Source organism: Anabrus simplex, chromosome 7, assembly GCF_040414725.1.
Source record: "Anabrus simplex isolate iqAnaSimp1 chromosome 7, ASM4041472v1, whole genome shotgun sequence".
NCBI lineage: Eukaryota > Metazoa > Arthropoda > Insecta > Orthoptera > Tettigoniidae > Anabrus > Anabrus simplex.
Genome location: NC_090271.1, coordinates 201556929 through 201576118, shown reverse-complemented (window position 1 = coordinate 201576118; position 19190 = coordinate 201556929). Strand labels below are relative to the sequence as shown.

Here is a 19190-nt window from a genome sequence, read left to right as displayed (position 1 = left end):
CAAACGCTTATTTTTGCAACGTTATTGGGGAGTTGAACTGCAGCAGAACTTATGGCTTGATTTATATTCAAGGAAATACACAGGTTCTGGACCTACAAGATATGCAGATTATTTTTCCCTACAATTACGACGTATGAAAGAATTAGATCAACCATTGGAAGAGACTGCTTTATTGAAAGCACTCGCAAAACAATTTCCTCCAGATGTTCAACATATCTTAATTGCCGCCATATTAATTATGTAGTTCAAGCGGAGGCTATACTTACACAATTGGATTATACGACTAAGAGTCAAATGGTATCTAGGTAACCCAGAACAAATAATCCACAAATTAATGCTGTGAATACTGCTGGAAAACAATATGCTGACTTGCCGGATCAGATAAATTATCAATCCCAGGAGGCTCGTGATCAGCAGAAGCAATTCCAAGACAGAAGAGATGACCGCAGAAGATTTCGAGACAGGGAAGAGAAGATGGTAGAAACCCAAGATACAGGAATTATACGAGAATACAAGATAGACGCTGGGAAAATCGAAGAGGAGCTAGGCCTTACAAACGATCCAGATATTTTCAGCAGGAATTGCAAAATTTTAGAGAAGAAATGGAAAACCGATATCAGGAGAGTAGGAAATACTTGGACGAGCTGCAAAAGGTGAAAGAAGAAAAGGAAAAACGGAAGCAAGCAATGAATAATCAAGATGTGAATCCTGATAGAGTCAAAGGTGCAGAAGGGTTAGAATACCAGAAATATCGAAAATCCATAACGGAAGGTAAACCGCCAGACGCTTCTACTAATTCTACATTAAGAGAGGACAAAGGCGGAAAAAAAAAAAAAAAAAAGAAAGAAAGAAAAAAAAAAACTACGCCAATTTCATATCAGATCTTGCGATTTCTAAATAAGATTTCAGGCAAGACGAGGGATGGACGATTGTTCAAATAAATTCTTGGTACGTAAAATCGGAAGACCTTATTGAGGATTATCAGCCCGCTACCATTTACAAATTTACTAAATTGCCTATAGATGACACACGTGTTTGTGGATTCAAAGTATATTCTCTTTTGGATACCGGAGCTTCTATAAGTATTATTTCTAGAACATTATTTGAGGAATTGAAGAGGATATGTAATTTTACCAGTCTCAAATGTTAAAGTGAGAGGGGCTATTCCAGACAAGACAGTGACATGTAAAGAACAGGTTTATCTTGACATTACGCTGGGTAATTCTACATTCTCGCACAAATTTATAGTGATGTCTAAGGTTAATTTCAATATTATACTTGGAGCAGACTTCGTTAAGGAACACAAACACAACGTCATTATTAACTTGTTTACAAACCATAACTCTCATCTTTGTTCCGTATTGAAAACAGCTATCTCACTAAGTTTACAAAAGGAGTATTTTTATTACCCCACCTATTCAATACAGTTAATTCCACGATTATGTGGTTAAATAAACATAGAAATTACTAAATTTAAAAGGACACATTTCGCCCTTCTTTTATTGGGCATCATCAGCCTTATTTAATCTTAAAACAAGCATTGGTCAGAGGACATTATCACTTATAACTTATAAAAATTTAACTGTGATTTCTTAAAAGTAATGACACTGTGGAATAGTTGTTATAAAATAAGATGTTGAGAACATAACATATACTGTACAACACATGCTAAAAACACTTTAAACAATTTAAAATGTTTGTCTAAAAAGAAAAGAATTTTGCCATATTAATTCTATAAACAACACATGTCCGACCATGATTCGTAAGAAATCTGAGCATACGTATCGCTTGAGGGTCAGATATCGAACCCAACACTTCAAGAGACAACAATGGTATGATAATACACAAAAGCTGAGGTTGAATTATGTTCTTTTTTTATGAAACACACAGGAGCTAAAAAATATTGGCCGGGAAAAAGGAGAACGATTTAAAATTATCTTATTTAGATGATTAATCAAAAATTATCGTAAGATAACTAATGCAAGAAGACACTGATATGCTGGTTGAAGTCGCTGCTGAGACGAGTATATCAGAGTATTTGAGAGGTTTGTTTGGCAGTCTCACGAAAGTGTAGTACTTCTAGAAGATGTAGAACACCGTGGAAAAGAATGTGGTTATATTGTTAACGAAACAAAAAAACGTGCTTGACGGTATGTGTTTAAATCGTATGTGAATCCCTAAGAATTATATGTTATGTAAAACGGGTACTTACTCATTCGCCGTAAACTACGTCCATCTTAATGTATCAGCAGCGTTAGTCTGTCTGGAGTTCCTACTCCGCGTGTTGTATCGATGCGGTGGAGGGGAAGCGGAGGTAGGCAAAGCTTCGCATGCCGATGTTAATGTGGGAGGGGGTTGTTTGGAAGGTAAATGTAGGCTTAATATTTGGTGGGATAAGGGGAGTTTTTAATTCAAAGGATTTAAATATTCATTGGACTATATTCTGGCTTGGGTTGACTGTTTTTAATAACTTAGGCATTAAAGTATATAGGAGATTTCCGACTTCCGTAGCATCGCTAAGGTTTCAATCCTTATTATATGTTTTGTCCAGAAAAATATATATACTCTCTAATTCATTTAAAAGTTTACCTTTGCTTGTATTCCTGATTATTGTGAGATCCTCTTCAATTGAAGTAACATGGTGACCAGTTTCCTTCATATGAGTGCTCAATGCCGAATATTTATTGTGTTTTTCTGCATTGAAGTGTTCCATGTACCTTATATAGAAGCTTCGTCCAGTCTGTCCAACATGTTAAATTCCACACTGAGAACATGTTAAACTGCAGACTCCTGAACCTGAATATTTATTATTATTATTGTTGATTTTACTATAATTGAAGAATATATTTTGAGTTGTGTTGGTTGTTCTAAAGGCTATGTTCAAATTACATTTGTTGAAAGTGTTAGCAATTTGGTGGACAACTGGACTACTATATGAGAAAGTGGCGTATTCAGTTCTTTTAGGTTTGTCGGGTATAAGATGTGTGGATAACTTGGTCTTAATCTTATGAATTAAGCAGTTTACCATTTTGACCTTAAAACCATTAATTTTGGCAAGATTCCTTAAGTAACTGAACTAAATTTTTAAGCTATTAGGGGATAGTGGGATTCTTACCGCTCTATATATTAAAATATAAAAAGATGCCTGTTTCTGAGAACCGGGGTATAATGAGGAATTATTTATGGTTACAGACAAATGTGTAGGCTTTCTATGAATCTGGAAATCAAAGGAGTTAATGGTTCGGGTGACTTTTATGTCTAAAAAATTCAAGGAGCCTTTGTCTTCAACCTCCTTAGTGAAATTTAAGTTAGGGTTGATATTATTTAAGCTTTCTAAGACTTCGCTACTATTGGTGACATTCTTATTGATTATTACAAACGTGTCATCCACGTATCTCAACCACAAACAAATCCCTTTGATATTAGTTCTTATTTTTGAGTGTCCAATCGAGTCCATGTAAATATCAGCTAGGATGCCCGATATTGGGTCACCCAATTTAAGATATTACTAAAATTTATTAGGATCAACCTACTCAATACAATAGAATTTACAAAATTAGGACTTAAATCCTATTAAATTAAAATTTAAAGGGACATGTTTCGCCCTTTAAAAGGGTATCATCAGCCTTTTTACACTCATACTTAAAGATCAAAATCAGGATCCTGATTGTCATGGTAAAAAATATAAAATGAGAATATAAGATTAGAGTGAAATTATACAATGTGAGAAATTGTTATGAGTTCTTAAATAATAATTTACAATTAAAACTTCATTTAAAATGTTTGTGAAGAAAATTTTTTTTTTGTAGTTGGTGTGATATTACACTAGTAATTTAAAAAAATGATTTTATAAATTAGACAAACTAGGCCTTAACAACATAATAACAAGAAGGTCTATGGCTAAAGTTGCCGTATGAAAGTTCGAGTGAAATTCGGCTGGAAGCAACTTGATTTACATGTTGAAGAGAAGGTTAATGGAACTTAGTAGCCGCTTGAAATGACACTGAAACTTTCTTGTTGAAAAGTCGTGATATTTAACTGTAGTATGGCGCTATGTAGATTATAAAGTTGGATCCAACTAATCCATTGGTCTCGTTATTTACGTAGTGGGTTCGCGGTCTCCGTAATCTTGTTGAAGGAGTTATAAAGAGTTCATAATTGAATGTTGCCGTATAGATCTTTGTTAACTTGTATACTGATAGTTAAATAGGAACATTCTTACTTGTTGTTGGCTGTAGTTTTGAATATAGACTAACTATTGAAGAATATATGGTGAAGAATCTGTAATGAAAAGAGAATGAAAGATATGAAGTTTAGAGGGGAAAAAAAAAAAATGGTTAATTAGGCGAAATGATGTATATTCAATTACTTACATTCTCGGTTTTTGCAGCATGAACTGGTTGTCTGTTTGGTCTTGGAACGAGTAAGATTTGAATGTCGTGTGTTGTATCTGTGTGGAACTGAGGGAGGGGGGTGTAATGGAGGGAAGGAAATGGGCGGAGCGTTGAGCTTGTGCGCTATTGGCTGTTGAAGATGTGGAATTGAGGAAGAGGGGTGTGATGGAGAAGAGGAGGTGGACGGAGGGTTGAGCTTACGGGCTATTGGCTGTGGAAGATTAGCAGGGGTGGGGACGGAGGGAGTTACCTTTAAGGGGAAGTTGTGATCTTTATTGGAAGTTAGTTTAAGATTTTTAAGGATTTTATTTAAATTTGGATTTAAAGATTGTAATAAATTGGGTAAAGTCTCGTAAAAGGGATTTTTTATTTTGACGGGATCATTAAGATTTAGGTCTTTGTTGTAATGTTGATCCAGATATATGTAAATGTTTTCTAACTCGTTCATTAATTTTCCTTTTCCTACTATTTTGATGATTGTTAGGTCCAGTTCGATAGTTGTGAAATGATGACCTGTATCTTTCATATGAGAGCTCATGGCTGAAAATTTATTATGTCTATTGGCATTATAGTGCTCCTGGTATCTAGTAAGGAAGCTCCGGCCTGTTTGCCCAATGTATGATTTTTCACATTGCATGCATTTTAACCTGTATATGCCTGAGTTTGAGTAAATACTATTGTTTATGTTAAGTGTATTGTGATTAAAAAACAAGCTGCGGTTGGTGTTTGTCGTCTTGAAGGCAATGTTAATGTTTTGTTTTTTAAGAGGGTTTGTTGCTTGGCAGATGCCTCGATTATTGTATGTAAAAGTGGCGAATTTAGATTTTTTAGGTTTGTCAGGGACGAGGTTTGTTGCTAGTTTAATATTGATTTTTTTAATTATTCGGTTGATTATTTCTATTTTAAAACCGTTGAATTTTGCTAAGCTCTTAATATAATGAATTTCTGTTTTTAGACTCTTTGGTGATAGTGGGATTTTTAAGGCTCTGTAATTAAACTGTAAAAAGTAGCTTGTTTATGGGAGTTGGGGTGTATAGATGAATTTTTGATTGTTATTGGAGTGTGGGTGGGTTTTCTGTAAATTTGGAAATCAAATGTGTTCTTGTCGCGTGTTATTGTTAAGTCTAAAAAGTTTAAATTACGCTGTATTTTTACTATTGGGTCCTTATTAACCACCGTCTAACATTTACTATTAAAAAATCTTCTGTTTTTTGGATATATATTTCTTTGTCTAGTAGAACTAATGAACCCCCTTTGTCGGCTTCAGTTACTACGATGCTGTTGTTTTTTATCTTGGTTTTCAAGTTTTGTATTAATGTGCATTGAATAGGATCAAATTTAGTATATAGATCTTCTGCTAATCTTGGAAGTTTTTTCTTTAATTCTGTTTTTATGTCGTTTTGTATTTCGTATGGTAGTTTGGAAACTTTGGTTTCTATCTCGGCTACCTCTGATGTCTACTTCTTTATTCTTGTTAGGCCAATTATACTTAGACCCTTATTCAAGAGCTGTATCTCTTTACCTGAAAACTGTGTATCCGTCAAATTTACTATCATAGTAAATTGGTACCTAAAGGGTTTACCTTCTATCTATTTTCTGCTTAAAATGTTGTGTTTGTGATGATCTTACTTGCATTAGTTTTCTATCTAGTGTCACCTGTTTCTTATCCATCAAGTGTGTCAACTTGTTGTCAACGTGCTGTTGGAACGATTTCCATTCTAATGAGGCCAATATTTGGGCTACTATTAAATGTGTTCTATATAATTGTAAGTTCAATTGGGCTTTCTTTTTGTACATTATTTTGATTTCATTCTTTAACCAAATATATTTTACTCTATTTTGAAATTTGTTCATATTATTACTATTTCAATTCTTTCTTTGTGTTGATTTAAAGAATTTCGGGATCAATTTCAGTCTCAGACAATTTTTTTAAGAATACTACATCCTTGATTAATTTATATATTTTTGTTTTAAGATTGAGGAATCTATTCAATTTACATCTTGCCTCAAGCTTTGACCGTGTGGATCACTCTTCAAACCTACTTCTCCTAAAATTGCATGGATCAAACTTACGAGATATGATGCAATTAGAGGTATTAATTATCTCTCCTGTTATATTAATATAATATTTGTGAATATTTCGTAATTATAAGGTACAGACCTATCATGTCCTTGCATTGCACCGGCCGGACAGAGGAAACGGTTCGGCTCTTTGCGTGACATCATCCGAGCTACAGTACGGCCTGTACATCAAGCAGTGATCCCGATTTTCATTCAATTATGTTTACCCATTTTCTCGTGACTCGCCATTGATATGAACTTAGTAACAAAAATTCAAATTCATGAATATCTCTGTGATCATAGCCGGTACACTAACAATGTATAAGACATAAATGATCATAAATTTAATACTGTATAACTTTAGTTATGTAGTATTTATTGATACGACCACTAATAACATAAATATTCGATAATTAAATTTTAGGCCTTCCTATAAACTACCGTTTCACTCAGCGTGAATACAGTTATTTATGTCCTAGATTATAGCGACTTATTCCCCGACTTTGTATACCGATTTTCATTAACATAGGACCTCTAATAACAAATATTTGAGAATTAAATTTGAGGTCTTCCGCCTTCCCCTAAACTACCATTTTTTCAGACTAGACTGTAGCGACTTATTCGCAACTTTGTCTACCGATTTGTGTTAAGATACAACCATTAATAACAAATATTTGAGAATTTAATTTTGGGCCTTCCTCTAATCTACCATTTCCCTCAGCGTGAATACAATTATTCACAGCCTAGATTATAGCAACTTATTCCCCGACTTTGCATACCAATTTTCATTAAGATATGACCACTAATAACATAAATATTTGAGAATTAAATTTTAGACCTTCCCCTAACTACCATTTCCCTCAGAGTAAATAAAATTATTTATGACCTAGATTGTAGCGATGTATTCCCCGACTTTGCACGATTTTCATTACATTCTCTTCAGCCGTTTCTCGTGAAGCGTGTACATACATACCAACAGACTGAAAGAAATTATGGAAAATTAAAAAGTGCATTTTCTTGTTACTGTGAAGAAGACTGATAAAGAAATACCATCCTCTTTAAATTCTGAGCAATGTACAGACAAAACTCGTATTTTATAAATATAGATAAGTTATATTCATTTTTGTTCCTATTGAAGTACAATTATATTGTATACCAATTTTCATTAGAATAGGACCTCTAATAACATAAATATTTGAGAATTTGGAGGCCTTCTGCCTTTATTTCTGATAGTTTACTATATGATTTGTACTCATTCAATCACCTCACATGACTTCACTTCCAAAGCCGATTAATGTGTACGGTTTCATCCAACAAGTTCATTGTATAGTAAGAAAAAGGAAATATGAGAAATTTACAAATACATCAGAAAAATTAATGAATGAAACTATACTGCACTGGAAAAACTAATTTAATAAAATATCTACAATATCATAAATATATGTCATTACTTCCTTCAATACCATTATTATCTGTCACTGTACAGCTAAGTCTGGCTTCAGTCTGATGAGACAACTAGTCCTGATTTCCTCCTACCTCTTTATGATATACAATTTATTTTAAAGCTTACTGTTGATTTACATTATATTAAAAAAGAACAAAATACAACAGAAAGAATTTCAGGTTATTACTTCATAAGAAGCAAATCAACGTTCTGCTATGGTAAGCCTTACTGCCATGAAGAAGAAAAAACAGTATTAGTCATCAATACTTTAAAATACATACCATTACGTTTAGCATATTCCAACAATATGGCTTGAAAGTTGAATGATTCAGGAAATATGCTCTCAGCATTGATTACAGAACTGTTGTAGCGCAAATCTCTTCTCCGGTACTGAAGAGGTTGTTTCTGTACCAATCGCAGATCTGCTACTACATCAAAACGTGCTCCAGGAAGACTTGCACTGTGTTGTATCACACCCAATGATTCCATTTGTAAGGAGCATATCTTCTGAAAGCACAATTTGAAATTTCTTTTTGTTAGGGCACTAACACATACAAGTTCTTGGCAACACTGTATAGGAAAGGGCTGGAATGAAGAATGTAGCACCCATGGCCTTAATTAAAGTACGGCCTCAGCTTTTGCCTGGTATGAAAATAGGAAACTACAGAAAACCATCTTCAGGGTTGCCAACAATGGGGCCACCATCCCCCACATGCAAGCTATAACTACATGACTCATACTGCACAGACAAATCACTTGGTTCAAAATGTAAAATTGAAAAAAGTATGTATAGCACTGGTCCAAACTTGCCTAGCAATCCTGAAGTTTCCATTAACCTTCAACAAGGCCACATGTAAGGCGTGTTCTCTTTCTAAAGAATATAAAAACATCTCTTTGGAACCATCAATTTAATTAAATGACTAACTGATTTACCCGTGCTTCACCACGGAATTCTCAGAAAGACTGTCTTTGTGGTTTTCCCAACTGAAGTCAACATAGGTCATTACAATGGCTTTAGTAGGAATGTCGCGATTAAAAGCAATGGTATCATATGAAATACACGATCAAGTGAAAAACTGCAAATTTTCTCAAATTTAACAAATAGTCCGAGCCGGCCCCGTGGTGTAGGGATAGCATGCATGCCTTTTACCCGGAGGCCCCGGGTTCGATTCCCGGCCAGGTCAGGGATTTTTACCTGGACCTGAGGGCTGGTTCGAGGTCCACTCAGCCTACGTGATTAGAATTGAGGAACTATCTGACGGTGAGATGGCAGCCCCGGTCTAGAAAGCCAAGAATAACGGCCGAGAGGATTCGTCATGCTGACCACACGACACCTCTTAATCTGCAGGCCTTCGGGCTGAGCAGCGGTTGCTTGGTAGGCCAAGGCCCTGCAAGAGCTGTAGTGCCATGGGGTTTGTTAACAAATAGTCCGAAGTTCCAGAGCTGGAATGACCAGGCCGCAGACAGCCGTGAACACTCTTCTGTCATTATTCCGTTTAGTGTGCACACTGTTCATTCCAATCAGCGCCTCGAAGTAGGGATTGAATAGCTGGAATACTATGATGAACCAGTGTGTTACGTACCAGCAGTATCAGAAAATGTATGAACCAGATGAATGGGATGCTAATGAAGAAAGTTTTCTAATTTCACGTTTAGTTTTCTTCTGACTCTGAAATACCACTCTTATCATAATTGGTACTGTGAAACTGAATAAAACATAAATGATCCGAAATTGTATTCTCTATAACTTTTGTTATTTAGTACTTTTTGATAGGACCAATTACATAGGTATTTAAAAATTAAATTTTAGGTGCCTTCCTCTAAACTATCATTTCATCCAGGGCGAATAAAATTATTTATAACCTAGACAGTAGTTTCTTATTCCCCAACTGTACATATTGATTTTAATCCAATTCTGTTTACCCATTTTCTCGTGGCTCGGCGTTGATATGGACTCGGCAACAAAAATACAAATTCATGAATCTCTGTTATCATACTGGTACAGTAAAAATGTTAGACATAAATGATCAGAAATTTAATTCTATATAACTTTAGTTGTGTAGTATTTATCAACAGGACCACTAATAACAAAACATGGAGAAATAAATTTTGGGCCTTCCCCTAAACTACTATTTTACTCAGTGTGAATAAAATGATTTTAGCCTAGATTGTAGTGGCTCATTCCCCGACTTCACATACGGATTTTCATTAAATTCTCTTCAGCCTTTTTTTTCGTGATGCACGTACATACATACAGCCAGACAGACAGAAATGACAGAAAATTAAAATGTGTGTTTCCTTGTTACTGCGGACACGTCTGATACAGAAATGCTATCCTTTTTAAATTCTGAGCAATGTACAGACAAAACTCATATATATATATATATATAGAGAGAGAGAGAGAGAGAGAGAGAGAGAGAGAGAGATTCTTTTCTTTATTCAGGGTTATAGTTGAAACACACAATTCAACTATAACCCTACAATACTTTGTAAAATAGGGTTCACTTGTATTGGATATTCATAATAATAATATGTTTAAATTCATTAACCGGGTGAGTTGGTCATATGGTTAGGGGCGCGCAGCTGTGAGCTTGCATCCAGGAGATAGCGAGTTTGAATCCCACTGTCGGCAGCCCTGAAAATGGTTTTCCATGGTTTCCCATTTTCACACCAGGCAAATGCTGGGGCTGTACCTTAATTAAGGCCACGGCTGCTTCCTTCCCACTCCTAGGCCTTTCCTATCCCATCGTCGCCATAAGATCTATCTTTGTCGGTGCGACGTAAAACAAATAGCAAAAAAAAATTCATTAATGATAACATTTTTCACAGAATGTTTATATGTATATTTCCATAACAATACAACAATTTATTAAATAAACATCATACCATTCATAGTTGAAGGAGGTCAAATAACAACCGAAACATGTCATTCATCAGATTATAACTTGTTAAGTACTGAAAAGTGGAAAATATATTTTATTCCAATTAAAGGAATAATTATTTTATTAGATAGACATTCGTTAAATGTTTTAAGTATGGAGCACAAATGAGAAAGTGAGTGAAATGCTGTGTTTATCGCTATGCCACGGAGGGAGCAATGAGTCAATGGCAGGCCCCATGTGCCTGCTGGCCAACCGATGAGAGAAATACACTTTACTTAATACCACAACTTTATATATTATACCCGTAACACGGTTCTAAATCATAGTCTCCGATGTGTGCAGAGTTATGTTACCCGCCGAACACACTTCCCCTGCGAACATGTCAGCTGTGAGCAGCGGGGAAGTGAGACGTCACAACTGGGTAACTTGGCCAAGGTTGTATTACGTCAGACGGAATGCTCCATTCTTTTCCATTGTTAATTTCTTTTAAATAGATTAATGATATGAAGAAATGAATCACATCACCGTATAGCCAAATTGTTGATAATCCTGGTTCCTAAGTTTCAAGGAGATCAGTTAAAAACTATTGAAGATATTAGCAATTATAATTCCCAAGGGATACTGAATAAACAGGCAGGCATTTCGCTTGTCAAGCCAGTCTACCTTGTGCCACAGTCGAGGCCGGTCGGTCGGCTGTTGGTCATTCTGCTGCTGTGAGTTAAGTCACCAGTTCGACTCTCCGATGAAAGTTTAAGTTCGCATACTATTGAACTCTGATTCTACAAGGCATCTACAAGACTTAGAAATACTACAGCATCGTTTGCGTGTGGTAATAGAAGTTGTGTACGAGTTGAAACATGAACAGTTAAGGTGTTTTAACTATTTACAGGAACAGTGTGATTCGAACTTATATTTTACGATACTACGCTACCAAGTACTTAAACGTACTTTGATGTTTAAATTACAAGAGATGATAGGATTTAAATGACAGTGTTTAAACTTCACAAAGTGACTTAACATTGAATGCTAAAAGTGATAAAGACCTTGTCATTAGTGAAACTTCAAAACTGTACAAAATTTTGCATTTAACCCTAACAAGTGATAAACCTGTGCTAATAGCGAAACGTAATTCAGTATTTCAAACTGTACAGGTGATTGAATTTTGTGACAGTATTACTCTACCAAGGTGTTAGAACATTTCGTCAAACTATACGTTTATGTTACAAGCTACTGACACTAGTAGTTGAATTTAACAGTGCTATCGAACTTAAGATTTATTTTCCAAGTGACCGTATTCATGACAGAACATAGCCTTAGAACTGTGGTTAAATAAACTGATACAGTTAACATTTCTTGTGTTGAACCCAGGACGGTTCTTGAAAGGACAGTGTTTTCTTGATTTAATCGTGAACGGGACTAAATTCATCCCAGAACAAATTCTTTGGTTTCATTTATTTCTAGAGTTAATTCGAACTTGAACTGTGTAAAGTTTGTAAGTGGAATATTTTATTTTCTACGTCACTATTCAGCTGAAGTTCTCATATTTAACTTTGATAAAGTGACTTATTTATTTTCCGTGGCTGATACCTCACAGATGTAATTTTGAGTTCAATTCAAGCCATCAGCAATAACTGTGTTCATTAGTGAAATCCAACTGAGAAGTCAATTGAGTGCAGACCACTACTAACTATTATTTCATTTGTGCAGACCAGTTACTTTGGATCTATTTCATGCCCAGTGCCACGTTACAACCGTGACTACGAATGCTCCTAGACCTTCCAGATATTCAAGATCGGCTCGGAAGATGGTGACACCCTAAGCAGACTTTGTGACCCGCAATGTATCAGGGCCAATTCCGCCCCAAGGAGAAGTACTCATTATAACTGCTGTGCTGAGGTGATATTGAAATCTGACTTTATTTTATGAATAAACTTTTTTTAAACAATTAGTGTTCCATTATACTTATTTGACTTCCCTCTCCTCTGTAACAATTCAGATAGTGACCGGTCACCCCTGGACCGAGTCTTGTGTTCAGCTAGCCATCAAAACAAACTTTTACTGTTACAATATATATATACTGACGATATCCCTGATATCCCTTTCCACCCCCATTTCTTCTGAAATCTTTCGGTAACGTCCCAATAGCAAAAAACATTTATGTCTAGAATTACCGCATATAATTCCAGGCTTAGTTCCCAGTCAAGTGATCTTTGCTATCTGTTCACTTTGCATTGTACAGTACTATTACTGCTGTTTACAAATGCAGTGTATTCATTGTATCATTATCATTATTATTGTAATAAGCTCCCTCTGTGAATTAGTGGTAGAGTATCAGCCTCTGGATCTTAAGGTAGCAGATTGAAGCCCAGCAGAGACAGTCGGATTTTTGAAGGGAGAAAATAATCCATTCGGTACTCATATCATACAATGTTGCCATGTAAAAGATCTCTAGTGACACACTTTGTGTTTGCCTGAAAAAAATTCATTAAAACTCGACCATAGATTGCACCAGAGAGTACCAGTTACTGCACTGCCATCTGCTACAGTTTTTAAAAAATGTCAAAATTGACACAGGGTCAGCTTGAATGATATTAAAGTGAGATGTCTGCAACATATTAGCTGAGATAAAAGTAAATTTGTGTTCTCCTCCCAAGGTGGAGCAGCTCTTTTCAGGCACACCCCCAATGATGGTATCTTGCATGGACCTATTTAACCACGTAACAGCCCTCCTGTCAATCTTAAATTTCTGGCAGTACCAGGAATCGAACATAAGCCTCCAAGGACAGCAGCTAATAGTACTCACCGTTACACTACGGAGGTGGACTAATAGATGTGGACATGTTTTATATCCCTTTCCACCCCCACTTCTTCTGAAATCTTATATTTTTACATTTCTAAGCACATAACAACCCTATAGTCATGGGGGGGCGGGGGGAACAAAAACTTTCTAAAAATATTATGCATGTTTTTGATAACGTAAACAAAGAAGTTCCATATACAGATAAGCATAATGCTTTACTCCTTCACATGAAACAATTAAAGCAATTTTGATATTTCGATAAACACGAATACACACACTTTTCATGCCGAATTTTAGTGAGGCTCCCGCAGCCTTCCAGGTGGCAAATTTTGGGGGAAGGTGTGTCAAAATTGACTGGCCAGTGGTCATATCCATCATACCTCTTGTCTACATATGGAATTGGTGAAGGTGTATAAATCTTTTGTTTTGTAGGGGGAGAGCACAGAATTGTCTGTTTCTCCTTCATCTTCATCAGTTGCCTGATCTTCTACTACTTCTATTCACCTTTCCTTTTCTGGGGAAGGAATTATAGAGATTCTGACAGCCAGTCAAAATGTCAGGAGTTCTTTTTTTTTTTTTCACAAGTTATTTTACATCACACCGACACAGATAGGTCTTATGGTGGCGATGGGTTGGGAAAGGCTTAGGAGTGGGAAGGAAGTGGCCGTGGCTGTGGCCTGAATTAAGGTACAGCTCCACCATTTGCCTGGTGTGAAAATGGGAAACCATGGAAAACCATCTTCAAGACTGCCGACAGTGGGGTTCGACCCCACTATCTCCCGAATACTGGATACTGGCCGCACTTAGCGACTGCAGCTATCGAGCTCGGTTCAGAAGATCTTGAACATCTCTCTTTCTTGCCCGATTAGAACAGCCATGTTAGCGATACACCATCCAGTAATTAACTGTGGCAAGATCCAGAAAGTGTAATGTCACTTTCAGAATCCACTGCCTGGTTCTGAACCATGTTCAGTAATATTCTATCCTTTGATCGCAGACATCTACTCCTCCCATGCATTTGTTGTATGTGCAAACTGTAGTTGGACACTTGACCTCTACGTATTGCATCTCAGTTTTGGACCAACATTTTACTCTTGCTTCGGGTTGTACAACAGCACATGGATACCGTTACAACCATCTGGCTGTCTTTCCATTCAACAACCACTATTTTCTCGTCACTCTTAACGTACTTCCCAGTCTCCATGTTCATTTTTTCTTGGGTAATTTTCATGTCTCTGATTCTATTTACCATGATAGTAACTGAACCTAAAATACCATTCTCAGTGAGCTTGTCAAGAAGTGGAATTGTTGTAAAATATTTATCAAAATTGACAAAGCTACCAAGGGGAAGTAAACCAGCTAATTGTATCATGACAGAAGGTCCAACTTCTTCACTTACGAGAGATGTATACTTGCTCTGATATATTTCAACATAAAGAACCAGTCCTGAGGAAGAAGTTACAAAGTTCTTAAGGCTTACACTTCATGACTTATTCTTCACCTACTGCTTTAGTTTGCAACGTTCTGTGAAGGATAGTATTTGCTTGTAATCATATGCATCCCATGAGCAAGTGAATATCTAAGAATTTCTCGAGTTCTGTAACTGTCGTCATGGCTGACTTCCCTGACATATTTGTTTTTTCAGCCGCATTTTCAAAGAAATCATTATTGAAGTATAGCAATGGTGGTCTTACTATAAACAGGCTCTAGAAAAAAAAAGAATACCAGTAACATGTATTACCAAAGAAAATAAATATATGAAAAGACTAAACAAACTACAGAAACTAAAAAAGTAAAACTGTATTACAATGAACTTCTGTAATCCTTAAGTAAAGGGCGAGTGTTTTTCACCAACAGTTTCTACTTCCTAATAAGTATTTTTCCCGGTGTGGGCCACCTGCTCAGTTGAAACTGGTACGACTACTGGTTCATCTGGATCACTATCTTCGCTATCATATGATGAGTAGGCACCTGCAGGGGTTAGAATCTCTGGCAAAATTGGAGTATCATTTTCATCTTCATCAACTGTTAGACCACCAATGTCAGAATTGTCCACCTGATTAAATATACTACAATACAAAAATTAATTCTTAACCCATTTACTTTTGATTACTTTCAATGTTAAACATATACAATAATTTGTAATAGATTTGCACTTACGAGGATGGTTTGAAAAGTTCTCGGAATCACCGCTAGATGTCAGTGCTAGAGCAATGAGGTTCCCGCGCAATAATCACACATCCTTTGTGAGTGAACACGTGGCGCGTCAGTGCTCTAGCTGCAGGAGTGTGGTAGTGACGACTCTTTGTTGTTGTTCCCGCGTAGTGATTTGTGACAATGGAAAAAACTGAGATTCAAGCAGTGATTAAATACTTTGTAAAGAAAGGTATGAAAGCAAAGGAAATTCATGCCGACTTTCAGAACACACTGGGGGACTCCGCTCCTTCATTTTCAACTGTTGCCAAGTGGACCAGCGAGTAAATTTGGTCGGGAGAGCTTGGATGATGATCCGCGTAGTGGATGGCAGCCAAAAAGTGTTACGACCCCTGAAATTATTGCAAAGGTGCATAAAATGGTCATGGAGGATCGTCGACTGAAAGTGCAGGAGATTGCTGTAGCTGTAGGGATGTCTTCTGAATGGGTATATTATATTTTAACCGAAGAATTGGGTATGAGAAAATTATCCGCAAGATGGGTGCAGCGGCTCTTGACATTGGACAATAAACGCACCAGATTGGAAATGTCCGAACAAAGTCTGGCCCGTTTTCAGTGCAACCAGCAAGATTTTTTGTGCCGGTTTGTGACTACAGTTGAAACTTGGGTCCACTACTATACCCCAAAGACAAAACAGCAGTCAAAGCAGTGGAAACATGCTGATTCACCACCACCAAAGAAAGCAAAGGCAGTGCATTCAGCCAGAAAGGTCATGGCCTCAGTTTTCTGGGATGCAAAAGACATTCTGCTGATAGATTATCTTCCTACTGGCCAAACAATTACGGGGCAATACTATGCAAACCTCCTAGACCAACTACAGGAAAAGATACGCAAAACAAGGCCTGGTTTGGCAAGGAAAAAGGTCATCTTCCATCAGGACAACGCTCCGCCGCACACAAGTGTTATTGCCATGGCAAAACTTCATGAACTAGGGTACGAATTGTTGCCACATCTATCTTATTCACCTGATTTGGCACCATCAGACTTTCATCTATTCCCCAAGCTGAAAATTTTCCTCGGTGGACGGAGATTTTCTACAAGGGAAGAACTGACAGCCGAATTGGAGAGGTATTTTGCAGGCCTGGAGGAATCTCGTTTTCGAGATGGGATCAAGGCAGTGGAACATCGCTGCAACAAATGCATTAGTCTACAGGGAGACTATGTTGAAAAATAAAAGCAGTTCCACCGAGGTAAGATACTTCATTCTAGTACATTCCAAGAACTTTTCAGACCACCTACGTAAATAAAATTCTTATATAGTGTAGCAAGTTGAATGTTACCACATGCAAAAATATGAAGTAAAACCTAAACCGCATGATCGTGAATATGACCTTGAAGCTTTTATTTCTGACCATAATATAGATGTCATGTTGCTGGATGAAACATGGTTAAGGAACATATGCCTTTTCAGATTAAAATATGACTATTTACGGAAAGGTTAGGACTGGAACAACGGGTGGGAGTATGGCCGTGCTGATAAGGTCTAGCCTAACTCATCATGTGCTGGACCCTCTCCCCCATTCCATACTTGAAACCCTCGGTGTTGAAATTCAAGATCGCAATTTTCATTATCGTTTCTTTGTAGCGTACTGAGCGCATTCATTGCGCCTTAATTTAACCGAAATAGGCGCTCTTTTAAACAAATCCGCCCGTGTGCCTACCATAGTATCAGGGGTTCTCAATGCCATGCACCCAGCCTGTAACTCTAAGATGTCTAATCCCAAGGAGAAAATGACGTCTTTGTATGTGCTTCTACAGAGCCAATTAGAGTGTATACCCTGCAACTGGACTACCAGATGTCACCCTACATTCACTCGTGCATATAACCACTTAAATTACAAAATTATCATTATATCTACGCACACTCACAATCTAACATTTATTTAAACTAGAAAAGTCCAATAATGGTTGAAATACATCAATAATACCTTTCTGGCATCTTGAGCATGTGGTGGTATCCATTTTAATAACAATTTCTGCCACTCTGTCAGCGCTGCTTGGAACTAAAAACATCCAAGAAGTATGTTGCGAGACCCGCACAAACAATGCAGTCTGGTGATGAAAAGACATGATTCGCATGCAAATAATCTTATAACCGAACATGCACAATTGTGCAGGACAGGGCAAAATGGGATATACTGTTTACTCATTAAGAATGCTGGCACATTTTCTTCTATGTAGTAATTCCTACACTATATCCCTCCGAAAACTGTCATTCGCCTTTTCAATGTCCAGGAAACGAATGACGATTTCTTTTCTCCCAGTATTTCTCCATGACCATCCTAACTGAAAAAAATCAGGTCCATTGTTGTTTTGCTATGTCTGCAGCTACATATTTCCCCTTTAAGCTGTGGTTTACTAACAGCTCACAGTTTTTGACAATTTTTTCCATAATCTTCAGCCCATGTGACAAAAGAGGAATGCCCATATAGTTAGTTATGAGATTTCCATTTCCGTGTTGAAACACCGGATCCCATGAGATCTCCGAAGTTAAGCAACATTGGGCGTGGTCAGGAGTTGGATGGGTTGCCACGCGCTGTTGGTGGGGGGTAAGGGAATGGAGGAGCGGAAAGGAACTGGCCACCCTACCGCACGTAAACTCCGGCTCAGGAACACCTCTGCGGAGGTTCGGATCTGCCTTCGGGCAGAATAACCCTTACCTACTTTTCTGAAATATTGGTAAAAGAACCTCCTTTGTCAATCTTCTGGGATATCCTCACCTTTCCAAATGGATTCCAGTATCCTATATATAACTACTGCAGACACTGCAGTCCAGCTGCTTTGATCATATCATTGCCCATTTCATCAAACCCACGTGACTTGGCTTTCTTCATTTTCTTCAGAGCATTTTCAGTTTCTGTCCATGTAGTGTGGACTCATCACTAGTATAAACGTCAGACCTTGGCTGCTCTAATATACGCTGACAAGTTCATCCAAAACCTCAACAGATATGCGAGTTCTGGAACCTTTTCTCTCCCCCCGCTTAACCATACCCTAGTCGCTACACAGTGGATGTGATGGCACCAATCCTGTATTTCTGGGAGGGAGGTGTTTCAAGAATAGCCAATAGGACAATATTCACCTATACTTCTATACTTCCTCCTAAATTCAAGGAATGTACAAACTGACAATTTTCTTCAGTCAAAGGAAAGTTTTCCTTTGTCAAAACAATACAGTAGTCCCATACCGCACATCATGAAGCCCTTCTTAAGCAAAAGGACAGCCTCCGAGCAGTTGGCCTGGCGACAGTCCAGCACTGCCAGCCTGCCATGCATCAGCTGATTTTGGAAAGAATATTGATTTGCTCAGAGCTCACGTAAATACAAGTACAATTATATTGTTTGCTCATATTTGCTTATCGCAACTGGTAAAAGTAAAGTTCTCTGGAGTGAGCG

The 19190-nt window shown here is 37.2% G+C and overlaps 1 protein-coding gene across 1 annotated transcript in view; it reads right to left on the bottom strand.

Annotated features, from left to right (window-relative positions):
* LOC136877038 (transmembrane protein 231) overlaps positions 1 to 19190 on the bottom strand; it is a 66749-nt gene that overhangs the window by 24704 nt on the left and 22855 nt on the right. The window contains exon 4 of the mRNA XM_067150840.2: positions 8181 to 8406. Coding sequence (XP_067006941.1) covers positions 8181 to 8406 — 226 coding nt within the window. The remainder of the gene's footprint in view (positions 1 to 8180; positions 8407 to 19190) is intronic.